We start from the raw sequence: 21,739 nt of genomic DNA, 5'->3' as shown, positions 1-21,739 counted from the left end.
CCTCAAAAAAAAAAAAAAAAAAGGTAACATGTCTATTGTAGAAGAGAGGTCTAAGGTGATAACAAGCTTGTCATAATCATACTATGACATCGCTTAATACCACCAAAACTTAAACTGAGACCCAGGGCCATCTCCCTTCAAATCCCATGAGCACACTGCCATCAGAGGCTACCTGGAACAAGCTAGACCCAGGAGTGAGCTACCTAGCCTCTGCAGAGACACACTTGAACGTTTAGTATCTCCCTGCCTTACCGGGAAGTTCAAGATCACCATGCGATTCAGCAGAGTGGATAAGGCGTAAAAAGCACCAGCGTTCAGACCTGAAGGAAGGAGAAGGGAACACATTAGGATCAGCTTCCTCTCAGACCATGGGCTAGCATCTCTCCTCCCTGCAGCCATTAGGGAAGTCAGAAGAAATCCTTGTCCCCACGGCCACTATGCATGGTATCTGCAGACAAGAAAAATTCAAGGAAATAGGAAGTGACTTTCCAGTTCTTCTGAAAACAACACAGAGCAACCAACATAATCCTTTCTTAGCCACGTACCATTATACCTTTAGCCTGTCCCAGTGACTCTGTGCAGGACCACTCCACGTCAGAACCTCCTTTCAGTTTTAACTTTTGGGGTTCAAACAAGCAGTGGACACTCTCCACCTCATCCCAGTGACCCTTTTCTCTCTCTGAGCACCCAGCTTGGAGCCTTGGCACCCTTCCACCTGCTGGCTGCCTCTCTCTTCTCTCTACTCACACAGATCTACTATGCAAAACTAAGAACACCCAAATGAGCATTTAGTTGATGCCCTACTTCATCAGTTTATTCAACAATGGTGGCATACCTAGAAATTGCTGGTAGAAAGAGAGAATAGGGGCTGGGGAGATGACTCAGTTGGTAAAGTTTCTGCCACTCAAACATGAAGACCTGAGTTCAGATCTCTAGTATACACTGCAAAGAGCCAGGCATGGCCTCTGGGGCCTGTAGACCCAGCACTCTGGGGAAGGGCAGAGACAAGTGGGTCCTGACACTCATTGGCCAGCCAACCTAGCAAAACTGATGAGCTCCAGATTTCAGTCAGAGACTCGGCTTCAATAAAAAAGTGAATCAGGAAGGAGACAGAATGTGGGACACTGTGAGGAACTGAAGATAGGCAGTAGCTAGGTATGATCAAAATGTATTATATAAATGTGTGAAAATTTAAAAAATAAATAAAAATACTATTTAAAAAGGCAGAGAGTGACTGAGAAAAGACACCTAATATTGACTTCTGGCCTCTGTGTATGTACATATGCACATATCCACATGAACACATATGTATATATAAATATAACATATAAACATATGTTGTACATACATACATGTATATATAGACATATGTATATACAAAAACATACAAGAAGGAAGGAAGTAAAGAAGGAAGGAAGGAAAGAACAAAAAAGAAAGTAAGTAGATAATAAGGTGATTCACCCAAAACCACACAATGAATCAGTAACTACGCTAAAATTAGAACTGACCAAAAGGAGAAAGGGCTTCTTGGCCTTTCTTCAAGGATCACTATGATGGTAATGAAGATGATGAAGATAATGATAATGATGACAGCACCATATACATAAGTGCTAGCTCTGTTCTAAGGACCATGCAATCTCTGTAATTTCCCTAGAAATAAGTAGTGTTAGCATCCTCTTTCTATAGATGAGAAAAATGCACACAGTTTGTAAGCAAACCCAAGACTGAATGAGGTGATACATACTACTACTAGTCATATCCCACATAATCCCAGCATTTTGGAGACTGAGGCAGGAGGATCATGAATAAGAAGCCTATCTTTTTTTTTTAACTTTTATTAATTACACTTTATTCGCTTTGTATCCCCCATAAACCCCTCTCTCCTCCCCTCCTAATCCCACCCTCCCTCCCCCTTCTTCACACATGCCCCTCCCCAAGTCCACTGATAAGGGAGGTCCTCCTCTCCTTCTTTCTGATCCTAGTCTATCAGATCTCAGGAGTAGCTGCATTGTCATCTTCCATGGCCTGGTAAGGCTGCTTCCCCCTCAGGGGGAGGTAATTAAAGAGCATGCCAATCAGTTCATGTCAGAAGCAGTCCCTGTTCCCATTACTATGGAACCAACTTGGACACTGAACTGCCATGGGCTACATCTGTGCAGGGGTTCTAGGTTATCTCCATGCATGGTACTTGTTTGGAGTATGAGTCTCTGGAAAGACCCCTGTGTTCAAATTTTTTGGTTCTGTTGCTCTCCTTGTGGAGCTCCTCACCAGATCTTACTATTTCCCACTTCTTCCTTAAGATTCCATGCACTCTGCCCAACAGTTGGCTATAAGTCTCAGCATCTGCTTTGATAGTTTACAGGGCAGAGCCTTTCAGAGGCTCTCTGTGGCAGGTTCCTAACTTGTTTCCTCTTCTCTCCTTCTTCTGATGTCCACCCTCTTTGCCTTTCGGGATGGGGATCGAGCATTTTAGTCAGAGTCCTCCCTCTTGATTAGTTTCTTTAGGTGTACAGATTTTAGTAGGTTTATCCTATATTATATGTCTATATGAGTGAGTATATACCGTGTGTGTCTTTCTGCTTCTGGAATAGCTCACTCAGGATGATCCTTTCCAGTTCCTACCATTTACCTGCAAATTTCATGATCTTTAAGAAAAACAAAAACAAAAAACAAACAAAAACCCCACAAGAACAGGCATTCTATAATACATACTAAGGGCTTTTTATTTTATTTTTATTTGCTTGTTTGTTTATTGCTTTGCCTGCATATTGAGGATCACAAGACTACCATAGAAACTCATCACATTCGATTTGTGGAGAAGAGTATAAGACAGGACACACAGCAGGGCAGCTTTGGGAATTGAGCTTTAGTGAGGCCAGTTCACAGAGCCTCAGATCATAGAGGCATCTTGATGCTGTTTCTATTTGGGCCTCAAGGTTTTGGCTGAGGAACAATAAAAGTTGAGTACAACAATCTCCTTGGTATAATGCTTCCCTGGAGCACAACTCTCTAGCCATAAAGGATGGGCCAGTGAAAAGAGTCACTCTTTTCAAAGGCACGTGGATGGCCCAGGATCAGTTCTGTCTGTCCATCTTAAATCACGTATCTGTTTTGTTTTGTTTTGTTTTTTAAATCATCAACACTGCTAAATAGTTGACATGTTCCCTATATCAGGGTTCCAAAGGAACAAGATACAAAGTGAAGGTCAAATTTTCATGCAAATAGATAAGAATTTTCATCCCCACCCCTGCAGGCACACAGGCATTAAAGTAAAGGGTAAATCTGGGTCTGAATTTACCCCTGGTGTCTCCAGAGCCCTTGATGTCAGTTATTAGTTTCATGATTCAAAACAAAGGTGTCTTCAAGCCAGGCCAGTTTCTTACCATCCCAGCCTCTCTCAGCAGGTCACCCCACAGATGCAAAAGGTTGAGATCAGTGTGGCCTACTTAACAAGTCAGGGTCGCAAAGAGCCAACACATGCCGTAAGCTACCCAAGGTATCACAACTACCAGGCTAGTGATTGTCACATAAGAAAACATCCCACAGAGGACCGGAGAGATGCTGAATAAAAGTACCTACCACCACGTGTGAGGACCCACATTCCACCACCAGGACCCACACGGTTGAAATAAATCTACTCCCACAGGTTGTCCTCTGAGCTCCACAAGTATACAGCAAGTCATGTGGACACATGCGCACACACACCAACAAATTGTAATTATTATAAAGAATGTTTAGTCAGCGTCCAATCAGCAGCTTACTGGAAAACGAACCCAACTCACTTCAACCACATACCCACACACTTAGAATTCCATTCCTGTGTCAAGAGAGTCATCAGGAGACAAGGTCCTGAAAAGTGGGGTGGGCTGGAATGTGGGAGAGAACAGGGAGAAAGGAAATAGCTCCTGCTCTCTTCTCTTCTCGTCCTATTATCTTCCTACCCTTCCTGCTTGCTCATCCTTTAGCATTCTGGCCTAGCCTGACCCTGCCAAAGCCAAGTGAACTTTGGCTTTAGGTGGAACAGCCGTTCTCACTTAGGTCCCCAGCTGGGATGAACAAGGTGGGAAGAATGCAGGGAAGCAGAGACATTATCCAGCTGAAGGGGGGAGGGAACACCTCAATAGTATCACTTTTGTGAGCAAAGAATCCGGAGCACCCTGGCCCAGGATGCTAAAGCTGAGCTGAGGGGGGGAGGTGGGGGAAGGTCAGTGAGCTAGTGACCATGTACAGTCAGTCTATCAGCACGTGTCCAACCCCACCCTGGACACGGGCGCTGGGAATGAGCCCCCGTAATCTGCGTGTAAGCAAACCTTCCAGGTGAGGCTATCATGGCTGAGGCTGGACACACTGACTTAGGTAGTGTGGTTTATTAACAGCCTCTCCCTGTGCGCTGGTTCAGGTGGAGAAGGGCAGGGAGCAGAGATACTCTCTGGGAAGGTTCTCCCTCTTTCCCATGTGCTACACATTGTCCCCAGAGGAACTGGCGGTTGATAGGTGATTCTTGAATCAGTCTTTCGGTGTTCTTCCCCATATCTTCAAGTGTTGCCAGACACAAGTCGGACAACGTGAGTCCACCCCAAAGGGTTGAGTAACTCACACTCCAGATCAGGAAGAGCCTGGAAAGGCAGGGCCTGCCAGAGGGCATGGCACCACCTCCATAAATCCAGGGGATGGTCTGATTCTCAGTTCTGACTTCCAACAAGGTAAACCCCCATCAGTTCAGGGAAGGGGCAATATGTCCACCCTGGGAGCCTGCCATGCCGGGCACATCGCTGGGACCTGAGCAGGGGGTGGGCAGATGTGACAGTCATCACTGGGTGTCCCCTTCCTTTTTGGAAGCCAGTTTCCCCCACCCAAAAAAAAAAGAACTATTTCAGGGACCACTTTGAAGTTCAAAATGCAGTTGGGCAGTGGTGGCACATAGCTTTAATCCCAGCGCTTGGGAGGCAGAGGCAGGTGGAGCTCTGCGTTCAAGGCCAGCCTTGTCTACAAGGTGAGTTCCAGGACAGCCACAGAAAACACTTAAGCACTTATCTCCCCCTGAGCCTAAAGCTAGCCCTCAAATATCCAGATGTCAGAAGCCATAATGTTAACAGCAGTCAGAGGGATGCACGCAAGACAGAGCGAAAGGTAAAAGTTCTTGGAGCCACGGAATCCAGGGCCTGGAAGAGAACCCAAAGCCATCCGGTTTCACTGTCTACAGCAGTGCTTCTCCAGCTGTGGGTCGCAACCCCTTTGGGGATTGAATGAACTTTTCACAGGGGTTAGCCTAAGACTATCAGAAAACACAGATGTTTGTATTATGATTTATAACAGTATCAAAATTACAGTTATGAAGTAGTGACAAAAGTAATTGTATGGCTGGAGGTCAGCACAACATGAGGAGCTGTATTAAAGAGTTGAAGTTAGGAAGGTTGAGTCTAAAGGTTGGTCCAAAGCCTAACATTCCCCACGTGCCTCCTCTCTACTTAGAGAATAGCCAACCCTCTACGTGCCTCGTCCCCGGCAGGTCACAACTGCTTTAGTTGGACTTGTCTAGAGGTTGGAGACTTTATTGGGGATGAATGCAGAGGCATACTTGGAACTGAGAAGCTGAAGGGAATGAGGGATGGAGAACCAGACTTTACGGCTAACAAGGGCCTCTAGAGCTCTGCAGGAGGAGGGGCTGCCAGCTTTGGCGAGCGGCTGAAAACCATACCCTTCTCTAAGGGGTTGACAGTCTCTTACCCAGTACTTCAGCAGACGAGGGTTTTGAGATAAAGGGCATTGATAAACCTGGTATGCAGTTGTTTAATTTTTATTCATTGTTTTGTGTGTATAGATGTTTTGTCTGCGAGTATGTCTGTACCATGTGCACGCCCATCGCCTGGGGCAGCCGGAAGAGGGAGTCAGACCCCTTAACACTGGAGTTACAGATGGTCACGAGCCACCACTGGCACATGCCTGTAGTCCCTTATACTGCGGAGCGACCAGAAGGCTCACTTGAAGCTTTATTTTGAGTCCTAAGTGTTAAGGTGTCACTGACAGAGGGACGATCATCTACAACTGCTCTACAGATATGGCGATACCAACAAGCTCTTGCCAAACCCAGCAAGGACAGGGATGATTTTTCTAGGGTGGACCTTCTGACTTATGCAGGGGCCTGCAGGGTCAACCGTAAACAACTCCACATGCACACTTGGGACTTGGAAAGACTGAGAAACACAGACAGAACAGGCTGGTTCCAAGCACTCCTGGGCACTCGCATGCCTTACCGTAGGTGATGACCAGCAGCATGAAGTTGAGGTTTTTGAAGAGCCGGACGATGGAACTTAAGTACGAAGCATCAGGCGATGCCAAGGCATAACTCAGGGATTGGGCCCTGCTGGGAGGGTACTTGGGCTTCTCCTTGAATACTGAAAGAAAAGTAATAGAGATGGGGGGAGTGGTACCACCAGCCTGGGAGAACCAGTGCCACACAGACACGAGCCGGCTCCATCATCTAGGGAGGGGCTGAGGCGGGAAAGGTAATAACACTGTTTCTAGAGAAATCTTCCTAACTCCTCTCCTCAAATTATTTCTCGTTGTCTGAGTCCTTTCATTGCTTTTTCTTTCTTTCTTTCTTTCTTTTTTTTCTCTTTTGTAGTACAGGGGATGGAACCTAGGACCTCGAGCGTGCAAGGCAAGCACTCTATCTCTGAGCTATTATCTCCAGCACCGTAATTTTTATTATACTTCCTTTTCTTTAATAGCCAGTGGAGGGCCAGAATCATTGAGCCTCCCAGGCAGTGTTCAAAGATCAAGGCAGCCTGTAATAACTAGCAAATAACTTGCTGCAAAGCTGAAGGGAGATGGGCACACACATGGATGAGAAGCGAAAGTGGAACTTTGGAAGGTTATGAAGCCTGTGAGTGGCTGAGCGCCAGGGATCCTTCCAAGGGGGAATGGGATACGTGACAACAGGGTCACAGAGCCTGGCAACATGGCAGCCAAGCTCTTCCCTGAGTCAGTGAAAATTACAGTAGCAAAAGTTGAGAGTGTATTCCTAGTCTCACCAACGCTGAATCAGACTTGTCTTATGAAAGAGACAAGATCCAGGAGTGACCACTCTTGTGTCACTCTTGGCTGAAGAGTGACTGTGGGGGACTGCACTATTTAGAGTCGAGTTCCACACAGCTGGTGTGATGTGACCCCACCGAGTGCCATCTGGCTTTCTGGTGGGCAGGTGTATTTAACTAGTTGTTTAACTAAACTGGTTCCCCATATTATCTAAGCAAGCAAGCAAGCACTTGCTTCTGGTGAGTCCCATGAGACATCTCCTGAAAGGTGAGCAGTTGCTTCCAGAGGAAGTTCTGGAAATAAGGCTGGCTCTCCCAGAAGATCAAAGAACCCCCACCCCAACCATTCCAGCTTTGACTTAGAGCCCTGCCTCTTCCTTCTCCAATAATAGTTTGGATACATTCTCCCACTGGAATGTGTCATCCATTGTTTTGGCTGCTCAGCTCCCCTTCCATCAGAAGAAAGTAATGCAAGAAGGTGATTTAGTTCCACAGCATTGGGTGTTGTCTCAAGGATCCGGCAGGCATGAACCGAGACACAAATGAGGTTTATTTTTTCTTCATCCTTCACTCAGTGGACTACTACCTAATAAAATAGCCAAACATAGGAACATCCTACCACCTAGGTTTTCAGTCACAAAGATCCTAGACCTCATTAGCCATGAACACAAGCATTTGGAGGCAGGCATTGTAGAATTTAAAACCGCCCTGAGCTGGTTCGTTCTTCCTTTGCTCCCTCTCATAGCTTCTTGATGCTAGCCCTGTCCTTTCTCTAAGCTACCATGAATGAAATGACATAGAGAATTCTGATATGGCATAAACATTTAACTCCATGGCTCTGCAGGTGAGCCAGCACACAGGAATATAACTTTACTACCTGAGATAGGACTTCAGGGCAGAGGGCAGAGGGTAGCCTTTACATGGGTGACTAACAGGCTAATGGAAAAAAACTCTACCTGGACGTCTCTTGAATTGACCCTACTAATATCACTTACATGAAAACAATAAGTGTTTGTTGTTGTTGTTGTTCACTTTTACTGTGGTTTGCTATGTTTTGTTTGTTTTCTGTGAGACAGAGTCTCCCTATGTAGCATAGGATATCCTCGAATTAATCATCCTCCTGCTTCAGCCTCTAGAGTGCAAGGATCACAGGGGCCAGCCAGGAAACATAAATAATCAAATATGTGGGTGAGTAATTGGACATCTGTGTAAAACATTACTAGCAGTTATCTGAGTTTGCTTGTTGGGATTAAGTTGCTCAAGGATAAATTAATGTCCAGTCCTTTCTCTACACTCTATTTGTAATTTAGAGTGTGGCATTAAACAAACTTGGACTTCAATCCACTCCCAGCCACTTGCTAGCTGTCTAACTGGAATGACTTACTGAATTTCCCTCCAGTCTTAGCTTCCTTTTTGAAGTGGTCCTACAAGGCATCTTGTTCATTGGGTTGTTGGGGAATAGATGAAATCAGACATTCTTGGGGGTTTAGGAGGGTGGTGAGACAGGGTTTCTCTGTATAACCCTGGTTGTCCTGGAAATTGTTTTGTAGACCAGGCTGGCCTCAAAGTCAAAGAGATCCTCCTGCCTCCTGGGTGCTGGGATTAAAGGCACACAACACCATGTATGGCCTAGAATCAGACATTCTTAACACAATGTCTATGACACTGGAGGGCCCTGCTGGGTTTAATCAAGGTGACAGCAATCTACCTAATTCTTCTGGTGAGGTGGGAATGGAGAACTGATCAACTTAAACCTCTCCAGGGCTGATAACAAAGTATAGCACCAGTAGAGCATTGTAAAATTGTATTAGGAACAATTACTGAGGCTAAAACATCCAAAGACTCGAAGAAGCTCTACCTCCAACGTCTCTAAGTATCTGTGGTATTTAGGACATGCTCATATCTTGATATAACTTTCCTACCCCTCTCCCCAACAGCAGCCTACTAATGATCTTACCGATGATGACAAGGATGAAGAGGAGAGTGGCCACGCCTCCAATTATGTAGAACATGATGCTGATGTGGTAGGCAAGCTTTTCCTGGTCTTTGACGTTGGGTACCAGAACAGGAGGGACCAAAAACCCAATCGCAATTCCAAGCTACAGAAGACAGGCACAATCAATCAGTTATCAAATGGCCAAGAGCCAAATTTGGAGGCTACTATTAAGGGAACATAATTTCTGAGGCTGGGGAAATGGCTCAGTTGGTAAAATGCCTAGTAAGCAAGCATGAGGATCTGAGCTCACAGACCTAGCACCTGTATAAAAATCGGATGTGGTTTAATGTGGCTATCACCCCAGCATTGGGAGGACTGAGATATCCCTGGGACTCATTGACCAGCCAGTCTCACAGAACCAGTGAACTCCTGTTTCAAAACACAAAGGTAGAGAACAATGGAGGAAGACAACCAAAACCAACATCAACATATGCACATACCCACGTGATCCTGTACATATACTATTCACACACATGCACATACAAATAAATGTAATTCCCAATTTCCAGTCCTTCCTTGGTCACAAGTCAGAATTACAACCAAGACTCTTGGTTGACAACTTGACTCATGAACACTTGTAACCCAAAAAAAAAACCTCTGGAAAATATGAGAGGTGGATCACACTACAGGCGGGCTCTCCTCTAGTGCAAACAAATGAGTAACGGTTTCCATGTCCCCATCTCTGGAATACAGTAATATAACATTGACCCTCTTTTTCCTCTTGTCCTATTGAAATGATCAGTTTCACTGAGCCTGTCAGCCCAGTGCTTCGAGTTCAGCTGAAAAGCTTCTATAACCTTTCACCACAGAACTGGCCTTCAGGGAGGGTTGGAAGCTGTCCGCCCATTTATAAGCATGAATGCTTCAGTTCATTGTATAATAGCTTAGCAACATCCAAAGTTTCTGTAACGAGAGGTCATACATGACTGACAATGCTTACACACACACACACACACACACACATATGCACACACACGTATGCACACACAGGCATACAAATCACATGAATTAAAACACCTAATGTTGATGCTGGAGTGCAAACTATCTTAGGACCTAGCAAATAACGTGACCTGGGTGTTCCTGAGATCAGAAACACAATGATCAGCAGTTACTAACACAAAACTCCCCAAGGTCCTGCCACCCTCAATGGTTGGGAGCAGGCCAGTCAGGGCTTCCTCTTGGGCCTGGTTGTATGGAGAAGGAACTTAGTTTCTGGTCTAAACCCAGGAACAAGTTTGGTAAGGTCAGTAACAGCCTGGGGCCAGGGCCTTGGGAGAGCTGCAGTTTTGAATCCTGGGACCTGCTTTGCCTCAGATTTGAAGGTTCTTATCCCAAGGCTACTGAGCGCTCAGACTGTGGTGCTCTTGAGATAGCCTGTGTTCCCTTTGTGCAGCAGTACTTAGCTGGCCTGCATCTGAGTCCATCTGTGTGACAGCTTGACAGAGTCTGAGGGCTCTGTCCCACTTCCCCCTGCAAATGGCGTATAAGATGATGTCTTCTTAATAAACTTACTTGGCTTGAGCCATTAGCTCACCAAAGGCCTTCTGGTCCCAGCTTTCCTATCTTCACCATTTCTCTCATCCCTGGCCCTCCCCCTCAGGAATCTGTCACTGCTAGTCCAGGTCACATAATAGCCAAGGCATAAACTGGAGAGAGTTCATTACCTCGACGTCCTACTTTACAAGCACAGGATGGACAGACCAACAAGAGTCAGCCCCTGAAATCTGAGTCAAGGCTACACAGGACAGCAAAGGCTACACAGAGAACCCCTGTCTCGAAAAAAAAAAATCAGAGCACCACAAAAAATTGCAAGACTTCCAAACATCAGGTTGCTTAAAGCCCATAAGAGGAACCTTTATTTTAGACTCATTTATTTTTATGTGTGTGTGAGCATCTGTGATTTATGTGTTCCCACAGGTGTGCAGAAGCCCACAGAGGTCAAAAGAAGACATCAAATACTGTAGAACCGGACTTCTAGAAAGTTGTCAGCCACCGTGCCGGTGCTGGGAACGGAACCTGGGTCCTCTGGAAGAGCAGCAAGTGCTCTTAACCACTGAGCATCTCTCCAGCCTCCACATAAGTAATTTTATTTTGTTCTTTCCAGATAGGGTTTCTCTATGTGGCTGTCCTGGACTTACTTTGTTGACCAGGCTGTCCTCAGACTCACAGAGATCCACCTGCCTCTGCCTTCCTGAGTGCTGAGATTAAAGGCGTGTGCTACCAAACCCAGCTCATATAAGTAATCTTTGCTTTAAGATTTATTTATTATTTATACAGTGTTCTGCCTGCACAGGGCACCAGATCTCATTATAGATGGTTGTGAGCTTCCATGTGGTTGCTGGGAATTGAACTCAGGACCTTTGGAAGAACAGCCAGTGCTCTCAACCTCTGAGCCATCTTCTCCAGCCCCATATAAGTAATCTTAAAGCATGCAGTATGATGCTCCTCTCCCAGGAATGTTTCCCATAATGAGATGACCCAGTGAAAGTGTGTTACTTTGTAGTTCTATGTGCAATAACAACGGTCTTACAATCTGAACATTAAACTAAAGCTAAGCTCACAGGCTGGACAGCTCAGGAAAACCCAAACTGCACAGATAAGCCTAAGAAAAAATATTACAGGTATGGACTTTAAAAGGTGCTCAAATACAGTATCCCCAATTCCCATTCTATATGAAACCATACCAAGTGTCCCTGGGGCCAAGAGGGTAGGCCCTGGTTTCTCAGGTAAGCAGAGAATGACCACCACTAAAGCATCAATGATCGAGTCCACGTGAGCAGCTAGGTGAAGGTGATTTCCACAGTCTGCCTCCTGTCCTCTCAAGATGGCACTGCACAAGCCTAAATGCTCTGTCTAAGACAGAATCCTGGAGCTATTAATATGGGGGCTGGCAAGATAGCTCGACAGGTAAAGGCACAAACTGCTAAGCCCCGGTGACGCGATTTTAACCCCTGGGCCGCACACGGTGGAAGATAGGAACGTTGTCTTCTAATCCACACATACTTATATGCACCTCCACCATCCCACCGCACCCCCACACCAATGAATAAATGTGAAATAAAATGAAAACCTTTGCCGTACACCCTGACTAGTGTCATGTAAACATTTATTTAAACCTGCTAGCGAGTAACTGACCCGGACAAGTGGAGCATAAAAAATGGAGACTATAGAGGCCCAAATTATGCAACAGAACTCATCCTTGGTCCTGTGGAGGGGATATGGCATGGGGTCCTGGGACAGAGTCTGTGAAAAGAAACAAGGGAAGATGGGGGTAGCTGCTGACCCACTAAAGAACTGAGGGCATGGGCCTGCAGCTTAATCCTGAGAATCCGCTCCCAGCCACCCAAGAATGCCAGGCAGCTCTGAGGGATAAGCCACAGTAAGCGCCAATGATCACACATCCAAGGCATACTCAGATGACCATATCTGAAATCTCCAAATCCAGGCCCTTGGCTTCCTTTGAAAAGGCCAATTTGGGATTAGGGAAGTAGCAGGCCTTTGTGAAAAAAAAAAAAAAAAAATGGCCCCAGTGGTTTATGGGAAATCTCTCATGAAAGGAGTTTGTGGATCTGAAGGCAGAGCTTAAGGGTGGGAGAACCGAGGAAATGAGGTCACAGCTGGTCAAAGCCAGACTTCCTTAGGGTTCCACCACGTCACCAGGTTTGTCTTCAAAGCCAGGATTATGCTGGTGGGTTATACTGCTGGGTCATTTTTTGTTGTTTTGTTTTGTTTCCTGAGAAGGAGGGCAAGAGGTTAGAACAGTGGTTCTCAACTTGTGGTTGTGACCCCTTTTGGGGGTCAAGTGACCCTTTCACAGGATTGCATATTGGATATCCTGCATATCAGACACTAACATTACAATTCATAACAGCAGCAAAATTACAGTTATGAAGTAACAACGAAAATAATTTTATGGTTGGGGGGGTCACCACAGCAGGAGGAACTGTACTAAAGGGTCCCCACGTTAGGAAGGTAGAGAAGGTTAGGGAAATACGGAGGGAAGGCAGCTGCGGAAACCAGAATAGCCCACAGTCATTGATTCCTTTGGAAGACAATAATAACAAAGTGAGCCACGGTACCAACTGCTGAGTTAATCCCCGTCCCAGAGCTGGTTGAGAACTCGCTTGCTCAGGGTCCCCTGGGAATCAGTGAGGAGGCTAGATTTCCAGCTCAGGTCTTTTTTATCCATCAGGGTTAGTGTTGCTGCTGTTAACTGTTCTCCTCAACTAGGAGGGCGCGCTGGGTGTGGTGGCACATGCCTGTGTCCTAGCCCTTGGGGAACTGAGGCAGCACTGTGAGCTAGAGGCTGATTGGAGCTACACAGTTAATTCCAAGATAGACATGACAGTATCTCAGTAAACGCTGAGAAGATACAATATACCAATGGAGATGGAAGCTCCCTCTGTGATAAGCACCCATTGTATGCCTGACAGCGTGCTGAAGAATTTTTCACATATTGTCTTTTTGTTTTGTTTTGTTTTGTTTGAGACAAGGTTTCTCTGTGTAGCCCTGGCTATCCTGGACTCACTCTGTACACCAGGCTCCCCTGGAACTCACAGAGATCTGCCTGCCTCTCTCTGCCTCGCAGTGCTGGGATTACAGATGTGCACCACCGTGCCCGGCTCACATGCTGCCTCCTTTAAGCCCTCATATCCACCCCCTGAATGCAGTAACACCATTGCTAGATTCTTAAGGACGAGAGAACTTTTGGAACTTGCTGCCCAGCTTCTAATGGCTAAGATTCAAACCCACAGACATTTAACTCCTTGATGGGAGAGACAAGCACCACAGAACAATGATGTCCCCAAACCTGACACGGCTTTTGGCTGACAGGCTCTAATCTATAATTAGTGCTGTTGAAAAAGCAATGGCAAGAGTCATTTCTGGCCATAGTCAGCTTTATTTACCACATAGTGACATTCTGTCTGTCTGTCTGTCACAGTACATATGTGGAGTTCAGAAGACAACTTGTGAGAGCCAGTTCTCTTTCCGTGTCATGGGTCCAGGAAATCAAACTCAAGAAAATGTCTTTACCCACTGACCTATCTCACCAGACTCCCTTGTTTTTTGGGTTTTGGTTTGTTGTTTTGAGACAGGTTCTCACCCAGGAACTCTGGCTTACCTGGAACTCACTATGTAGACCAGGCTGGCTTCAAACTGAAGGGATTGGCCTTAAGGTGTGTGCCACCATGCCCAGCTGGTTTTGCACGTTTGTTTTGTTTTGTTTTGTTTTGTTTTGTTTGCTTGTTCTTTTTAAGACAGGATCTACCATTGACCTTGAGCTCCTGGAGAAGATTAGGCTGTGAGGCCAGTGAGACCCAGGGAACACACCTGTCTCTGCCTCCCCAGTGCTAGGACTGCACGTGCATCTCACTGTACCCAGATGATTTTATGTGGGTCCTGGGTATTAACTTTAGGTCCTGGTACTGAGCAGCCTCCCAGCCCGTTAAATATGCAGCCTAGGCACGCCTCAACCACATGATCCTCCTGCCTCATCTTTTTCAGTGCTGTGTGCACCACTGCAAACAGCAGGATTCATGAAATATTTAGATTTGTTTAGCTTCTTTGGTATCATGTTGAAGACAAGAGCATTGACTACAACTTCTTTGTGTGGCCCCTCCTCACCAAACACACACTACATAAATTAAAAAATAAAAATAAAAATGAAGAAGTAAAGAAGCTGTGATGCTTGGCTCCAATTGCCAACTTGACACAATCCAGAATCACTTGTTGGGGGAGAGTCTCACTGAGGGGTTGTCTAGATCAGGTTGACCCATGGGTGTGTCTGTGGGGACTGTCCTGGTTGCCTTAATGGAGGGAAGAAGACCCGGCCTGCCGTGGGCAGTATCATTACCAAGTGTTGGGCCCTGGACTGTCTAAGAGCAGAGAAAGCAAGCCATGTCCTATTCTCGGATGAGGTGTGACCAGCTGCCTCCAGTCCCTACCTTGACTTTCCTGCAATGATGTGCTATAACCTGGCACTGTGAGCTAAATAAACTTTCTTCCTCCGGTTTTTTTGTTTGTTTTGGGTTGTTTTGGTTTTTGTTTGTTTGTTTGTTTGTTTGTTTGTTTGTTTTTGAGACAGGATAGCTTCGGCTGTCCTGGACTCATTTTGTAGACCAGGCTGGTCTCAAACTCACAGAGATCCACCTGCCTCTGCCTCCCCGAGTGCTGGGATTACAGGTGTGCACCACTGCAGCCTGCTTCCCCCAATGTGTTGTTGTTGTTGTTGTTCAGGTTATTTTATCACAGCCACAGAAATGAAACTAGGATAGAAGCCATACTGACTGAGAGCTTTTTATTTCATTTTTTTGACCCAATCCTTGTCCTTATGCCTGCTTTCATCATCCCCAACTCTGAGGCCTCCTGGTATACACATCCTTTTTTTTTAATGGCTGGGTGTTCCCCGGCATTGTTCCTATGGTAAATTCTGCAGAGGGTGGGATGAGTAGTGAGGTCTCCTCTTTCACAAGAGCACAAATCACTGCAGGCCACATGCTCACAGGTCCTCCCTCCGGCAGACCCTGCTGACCACCAGATGAGACACAGCCTCACAGAACTTCCCTTTCGTTCAGGGAGAGGAGACATGAGTGGGTGTTTTAGGAACCATCCGGGCCAGGCACGGTTACACCATGCAAACGTCACCCTTGAAGAGACAAGGAGGCAAAGTTCTACTTTGTCGCCTCTAGAGTGTTCATCCTGTGTTTGTTCATTCAACTGTACCACACTTCCTGCCCTTTGGTAGATAAACTGGTCCAAAGGAGAGGAACTGTTACCTTTGCCTGGGACAAAACTGTCAGTTCAAAACAGTGTCCCTGTGTGTGTGGTGGCTTATCTTGCTTATCTTTCCAGGCTTCTAAGCCTGCACAGACTTTCTTAGCCTGGTCCCCTTTCTTTCGATGTAAATGTTCTGATTCTTTTAATACTTTCAATAGTTTGCGGTTGGCAGAGATGAGGCTGTGCACACGCACCGCTGGCTCTCTACGCCACCTTCCCCTAGTCAGTCTGAGAGATGCTCCTCCTAACATCTGCCTCATACTATGATCTAGGCCTTGGCTAAAGCTTCATCCAAGTGGCAGTATTGCCTTATTTGGGGTTCAGGGGAACTGAGATACCGACATGAAGAATGGATGACACATGGGGCAGCCAGAGCCAGCAGCAAGATAACAGCTGAAGTGTTCCAGGGAAGCTGGGAAATGACTCAGTAGGTCGAAGCACTTAATGCTCAAGCCAGACAAGCCAAGTTCAACCCCAAAAGTCACTTTAGAAGATGGATCAAACGCCAGACCAAAAGCTGTCCTCCAACCTGCATGCACACCATGGCACACTGGGTATTCCCTGCCCCCCTTTCTCTGTGTGTGTGTGTGCGCCACAGTGCATGTGTGGTCAGAAAACAACCTCTGGGACTGGGAGTCAGTTCTCTCCTTCCACCATGTGGGTCCCAGGGATCAGGGATTGAACTCAGTACATGAGGCTTGCTTTTACCCACTGACTGTCTAGCCCTGCATGCTGATAACTTTCAATGTCCATTTCCAGCACTTAACCTCAGACCTGCTGCTTTACTGATTACCATGAACAAGACTCAGTTCCTCTTCCTAGAGCATACAACCTCCAGAAATAAGTAGGATGGGCCTCATAGAGCTTTTTTTTTTTTCTAGGAAGCTGACTTAACCTGCCTCAAGAACCCAGAGAAAAATCTTGAAGAAAAAAGAGACCTAAACCTTACACCGAAAAAAACTATTAGCTATACATATATACTCCAATGCCAAGACAGCAGCATCAATAATAGGGCCTGGTTATTTGAGGAGCTACTCAGAGGTCATCAAACCCCCAAAACATCTCCCAATACTCAAGACTAAAGTCATCTCCTCTCCTTCCTCCTTGACCTAATATCTTTATCATGGTCCCTCTGAAAGCCTAATGGACTAAATCTAGGCCTGTCCAGCCTGTGCAGGCCCATGGACCACATGTACCAAAATAGCTGTGGATGAGGTCTCACATGAAATCACAAACTTACTTAAAACGTAAGGCTTTTCTTTTTTTTTTAACTCTATTGCATAACAGCATCACAATGTCAGAAACTTGTGATAACCTTCCTTCCCTTAAATGCACCCTGGGGGGGAGGGGAGCAGGGGCCTGTTCGCACAGCATCCCCAATGCTTCAGCTGGGCTGGCATGCAATTGACACTCAACAGTTGTTCAGTAAAATAACAGCTGGGTTGACTCCTCTCCCAAAGTCACATGATAAGCAAGGGGACAAGGCCTACATCCACTGGCTTTTATGTGTCACTTGGTCTGCTGTCAAATGGGAAGATACAGGAACAGCAGGTAGAATTTGTAGAGATAAGAGAGAAGGGGCAAAAACTGGCCATGGCTATGGGAATCATTTGCATAAATAGAAGTCTGGCCCATGGTGACAGGTGGCAGTCAAGCCATACCCAGGGCTTGAGGAAAGAGACCTACCATGTTAACAGGGACCCAGACCTTAGCACAAGTGACTCCATGATGGAAGTACCATTCAGGCTATAAAACTCAGCACTTTGACAATAACTCCTGCCAAAATGAAATCAAAGACCTAATCCAAAGGCCATAGTTCTTGGAAAGTCTCTAAACTTACTAACCTTGCTTTATAGCTTTTGTGGTTCGGCTTCTGGCCAATTGTTCTTGTTAACTGAGGTATGTCAAATCAGAATACGGTTTTCTGCTTGAAAGTTCACCCTGAGAAAGGCTCAGGGCTACACTGGAATCTTGAACACTGAGTGTAATTGTCAGTCAGTTTAAACCTGTGTTGGTACAGTCTTCTCCAGTGGCTACCCCATAACACCTGGAGACAGTCAACACCTTCAAACAACTCTGACTTTACTAAGACTGCCCAGTCCCACCCAGCCCCATTCATTCCCAGGAGAAATGTGTCCCTACAGAGCTCCAGGGTCTGAGGGTAGGCCCAAAGCCAATTCTGAGCTAAGCCTTGTAGCTCTAACGAAGGATTAAAGAACCTTGCTAGGCACACACTCCTCTTTGCTACTCTCTGGCAAGCAGCCCTCTTCAGCCATTTGTGCCCTCCCTGGAATCTAAACGAACCAGAAGGTTCTGAAGGACTTCAGGAACTATAGAATGCCCAGCCAGCAAAAACCAAGGGCAGCCCCCTCTCTGCACTGATGAGAGGGATTCAGGAACCCAAAAGTTCCAAGAGTTTCTGTGGTGATTTATATAAAAATGGCCCCCATAGGCCCATAGGGAGGGGCACTATGAGGAAGTATATTAGGAAGTGCTGGAGTAGGTGTGGCCTTGTTGAAGGAAGTATGTCACTGGAGGCAGGCTTTGAGGTCTCAGATCCTCAAGCTGCACCTAGTATGGCTCTCTCTTCTTGCTGCATGCTGATCTGGGTAGAGAACTCTCAGCTACTTGTGCCTGCATGCCACCATGCTTTCTACCATGATGATAATGGACTAAACCTCTGAAACTATAAACCAGCCCGATTTAAATGTTTTCCTTTCTAAGAGTTGCTGTTATCATAGTGTCTCTTGTACAGCAATGAAACCCTAACTAAGGCAGGTTTCTACAAGCAAAAAGATCAGAGTTGACTTGGGAAAAGCTGACTTGGAAAATCCGGATTTGAGACAGGATTTCTAAAAAAAAAAAAAGATTGTACTTCATAAGACAGACATGAAGTATGTACAAGAAAACTCTTTTCTTTCCTATCAAAGGACAAGCCTGGAGTCTTTAACTTTTCTGTTTGTTTAAGTTCAAGAAAGAGCACCCAAAGTCAACATCTGCAGAATATTTCATTTTTTTTTAGACATCTGCACATCCCGAGTATTATCCAGGCCTCAGATAACGCAGTGAGACCTACAGCAGGCGGCCTGATATCCAGATGGGGGTACCAGACCCCCTGGGAAGCTCTGCTTCCATTTCATAATGAAATTTCAACACTGCCCTGAAGTCACAGGGTCAATCAGGGTCAAGTTCAACATCTAGACCTCAGAGATTCCCTTCCCAGGCCTGCACCCTTCCCAAAAAACTTGTTTAACTTCAGTAAGTCACCAAGGGGCAGCAGAGCCCAGGAAGGCATGGGAAAGATTCTGGATAATTCCAAGTGTAGAACCTGCTGTGCTGCTATGTGGAATATCTGGGTCGTCACACACACGGGTAACACTGACAGACGGCCTCATCTCGACATTGTCTCCACGCGTCAATCAAAGGATGGTTTTGTGACAGGAGACAAACATTGGGGTCTCCAGAAGTTCCCCAGGGTCTTTCAGACCATGAGAACATACTGTTTCCTCCTCCCACCCGCCACAAACCTTCAAAGAAGCAAGCATCAGCAAGGAGGAAAGTCCTCAAGCACAGGAAAAAAAGGAAAGGTGTTAAGGCCACCTGGCCGGCAGGCAGGATGTCTCCAGGGGCTGGAGTAGGATGGCACAGACAGGCAAACAAGAGACTGAGTGAGGTGGTGGCTAGATGAAGGAGAGAAAGTGTTCTGGAGACCAAGGAGCCCTGAGACTTCACAGGCCCCACCCCACCTCAGCTCCACTTGTGTGGGGGCTAAGAGGCCTGACCACCTGTGGCTCCTCCAGCACCCACTTCAAAGGCTTTAGAAATTTAGGAAATGATGTAAGGAATTTTCTCAAGATTTGTAGGGGGTAAAGGGAGCTTCTGATACACATAAGGGGAGCGGTAGATGCATGCCTTTAATCCCAGCACTGGAGAGGCCGAGACAGGCAGATCTGAGACACCAGCCTAGCCTACAGAGAACACAGAGAAATCCTGGCTCAAGAAACTAAACCAAAACAAACAAACAAAAAGATGAGGAAGATCAGTAAGAGGACTGGACCAAACTGCACACATACACCCCACAGGCTCCATTCCTCTTCAGGCCTTGTTAAGTCTCAAAAAAAAAAAGTTCTGGGACTAATCTAGTTAGAGGGCGTCCTCTACAGTCTCTATGGCCTCTGCTATTAGGAGTCTCTGCTTGAGTCTCCCTCATATCCTCCCAGGAGCCTATCCTAACTCAGGTCTCCAGCTTGTCACAGAGATGTCCCCACCCTCAGTTTTTCTTTTCTCTACAGGCCTTCGGTCCTCTCACCCTCACTCTCCCCAGGCCTGATCTCCATGCTCTTAACTCTCTTCACCCCCTCTCCTAACCTGTTCCCTCTCCTCAGCCACTACCTTTGTCTATTCTGTCTCCCTTTCCAAGTGAGATTTATGCCTCCTTCCTTGGATCCTTTTTGTTACTTATCTTCTTTGGGTCTGTGTCTCAGAGTGTGTGTATCCTGTATTATATGGCTAAAATCCACTTATAAGTGAGTACATACCATGTGTGTCTTTCTGGGTCTGGGTTACCTCACTCAAAATGATCTTTTCTACTTCCATCCATTTGCCTGCCAATTTCATCATTTTGTTGTTGTTGTTGTTTTTAATAGCTGAGTAATATTCCATTGTGTAAATGTGCCACAATTTTCTTTATCCATTCTTCAGTTGAGGGACATCTAGGTGGTGTCCAGATTCTGGCTATTATGAATAAAGCTGCTATAAACAAAGTTGAGCAAGTGTCCTTGTGGTACGGTGGAGAGTCTTTTGGGTATGCATCCATGAGTGGAATAGTTGGGTCTTGAGGTAAAGCTAGGCCCTATTTTCTGAGAAAGCGCCAGACTGATTTCCAAAGTGGTTGTACAAGTTTACACTCCCACCAGCAATGGAGGAGGGTTCCCCTTTCTCCACACCCTCGACAGCATGTGCTGTTACTTGAGATTTTGATCTTAGCCATTCTGACTGGTGGGAGATGGAATCTCAGAGTCGTTTTGATTGGGAGGGGAACACTAACCCACCCACAAAACATTGACCCCAAATTTACCCTACCTACAGCATGTGCAGGGATAAAGATAGAGCAGAGAGAGAAGAGAATGAGGAAATACCCAACCAATGCCTGGCCTAACCAAAGACCCACCCCATGGGAGAGTGCCAACCCCTCACACCATCAAGGATACTCTGCTAAGCTTGCAGACAGGAGCCTGTCAGAGTTGTCCTCAGAGATTCTACCCAGCAGCAGCTCAAAACAAATGCCGAAACTCACAGCCAAACCTTGGACAATGCAGTGCGCAATGAATAGGGAGTCTTGTGGAAAAGTGAGAGGAAAGAGAAAAGGACCTGGAGGTGACAGGAACTCCACAAGTTAAGACCAACAAAGCCAAATAACCAGGGCCCAGAGGGGCTTGCTGAGATGGAAGCCATGCATGAACTGGACCTAGGAGCCCTACAAAGATGTAGCAAATGGGCAGCTTAGGCTTCATGTGGGTCCTCTAGTAAGGGAAGTGGAGACTGCATCAGACAAGGACTCACTTGCTAGCTCTTTGGTCATTCTTCCCACCCCCTAGCCAGACTGCCTTGCCAGGCCACAGGGGAAGAGGACACGCTCAGTCCTGATGCAACTTGCTGAGCTGGGGTGGATGGGAAAGGAAGCTCCCGTATTTTGAGGAATAGGCAAGGGGGGAGGGAGGGATGGTGGGACTAGGAAGGTAGGAGGAACGGGGCTACAACCAGGATGCAAAGTAAATTTAAAGAATAAAATAAACATTTTTAGGTGTTCCAAAAAGTTCCTTCTGCAGTGAGCAGCAAGATAAGCAGCAGCAGCCTCGGGCAGCAGGGCACTGGTGACTGGTAGAGGGGACTGGTAGACCCCACAGTGTTCTTGGCCCCTCCAGCACCT

The 21,739-nt window shown here is 46.2% G+C and overlaps 1 protein-coding gene across 1 annotated transcript in view; it reads right to left on the bottom strand.

Moving 5' to 3' along the window:
• Flvcr2 (FLVCR choline and putative heme transporter 2) overlaps positions 1–21,739 on the bottom strand; it is a 58,185-nt gene that overhangs the window by 13,534 nt on the left and 22,912 nt on the right. Inside the window, exons 2-4 of the mRNA XM_021634171.2 lie at positions 8,995–9,136; positions 6,255–6,395; positions 253–320 (exon numbers count right to left, since the gene is read on the bottom strand). Coding sequence (XP_021489846.1) covers positions 253–320; positions 6,255–6,395; positions 8,995–9,136 — 351 coding nt within the window. The remainder of the gene's footprint in view (positions 1–252; positions 321–6,254; positions 6,396–8,994; positions 9,137–21,739) is intronic.

Source organism: Meriones unguiculatus, chromosome 7, assembly GCF_030254825.1.
Source record: "Meriones unguiculatus strain TT.TT164.6M chromosome 7, Bangor_MerUng_6.1, whole genome shotgun sequence".
Classification (NCBI taxonomy): domain Eukaryota; kingdom Metazoa; phylum Chordata; class Mammalia; order Rodentia; family Muridae; genus Meriones; species Meriones unguiculatus.
This window is presented reverse-complemented; position numbering and strand designations above follow the sequence as displayed.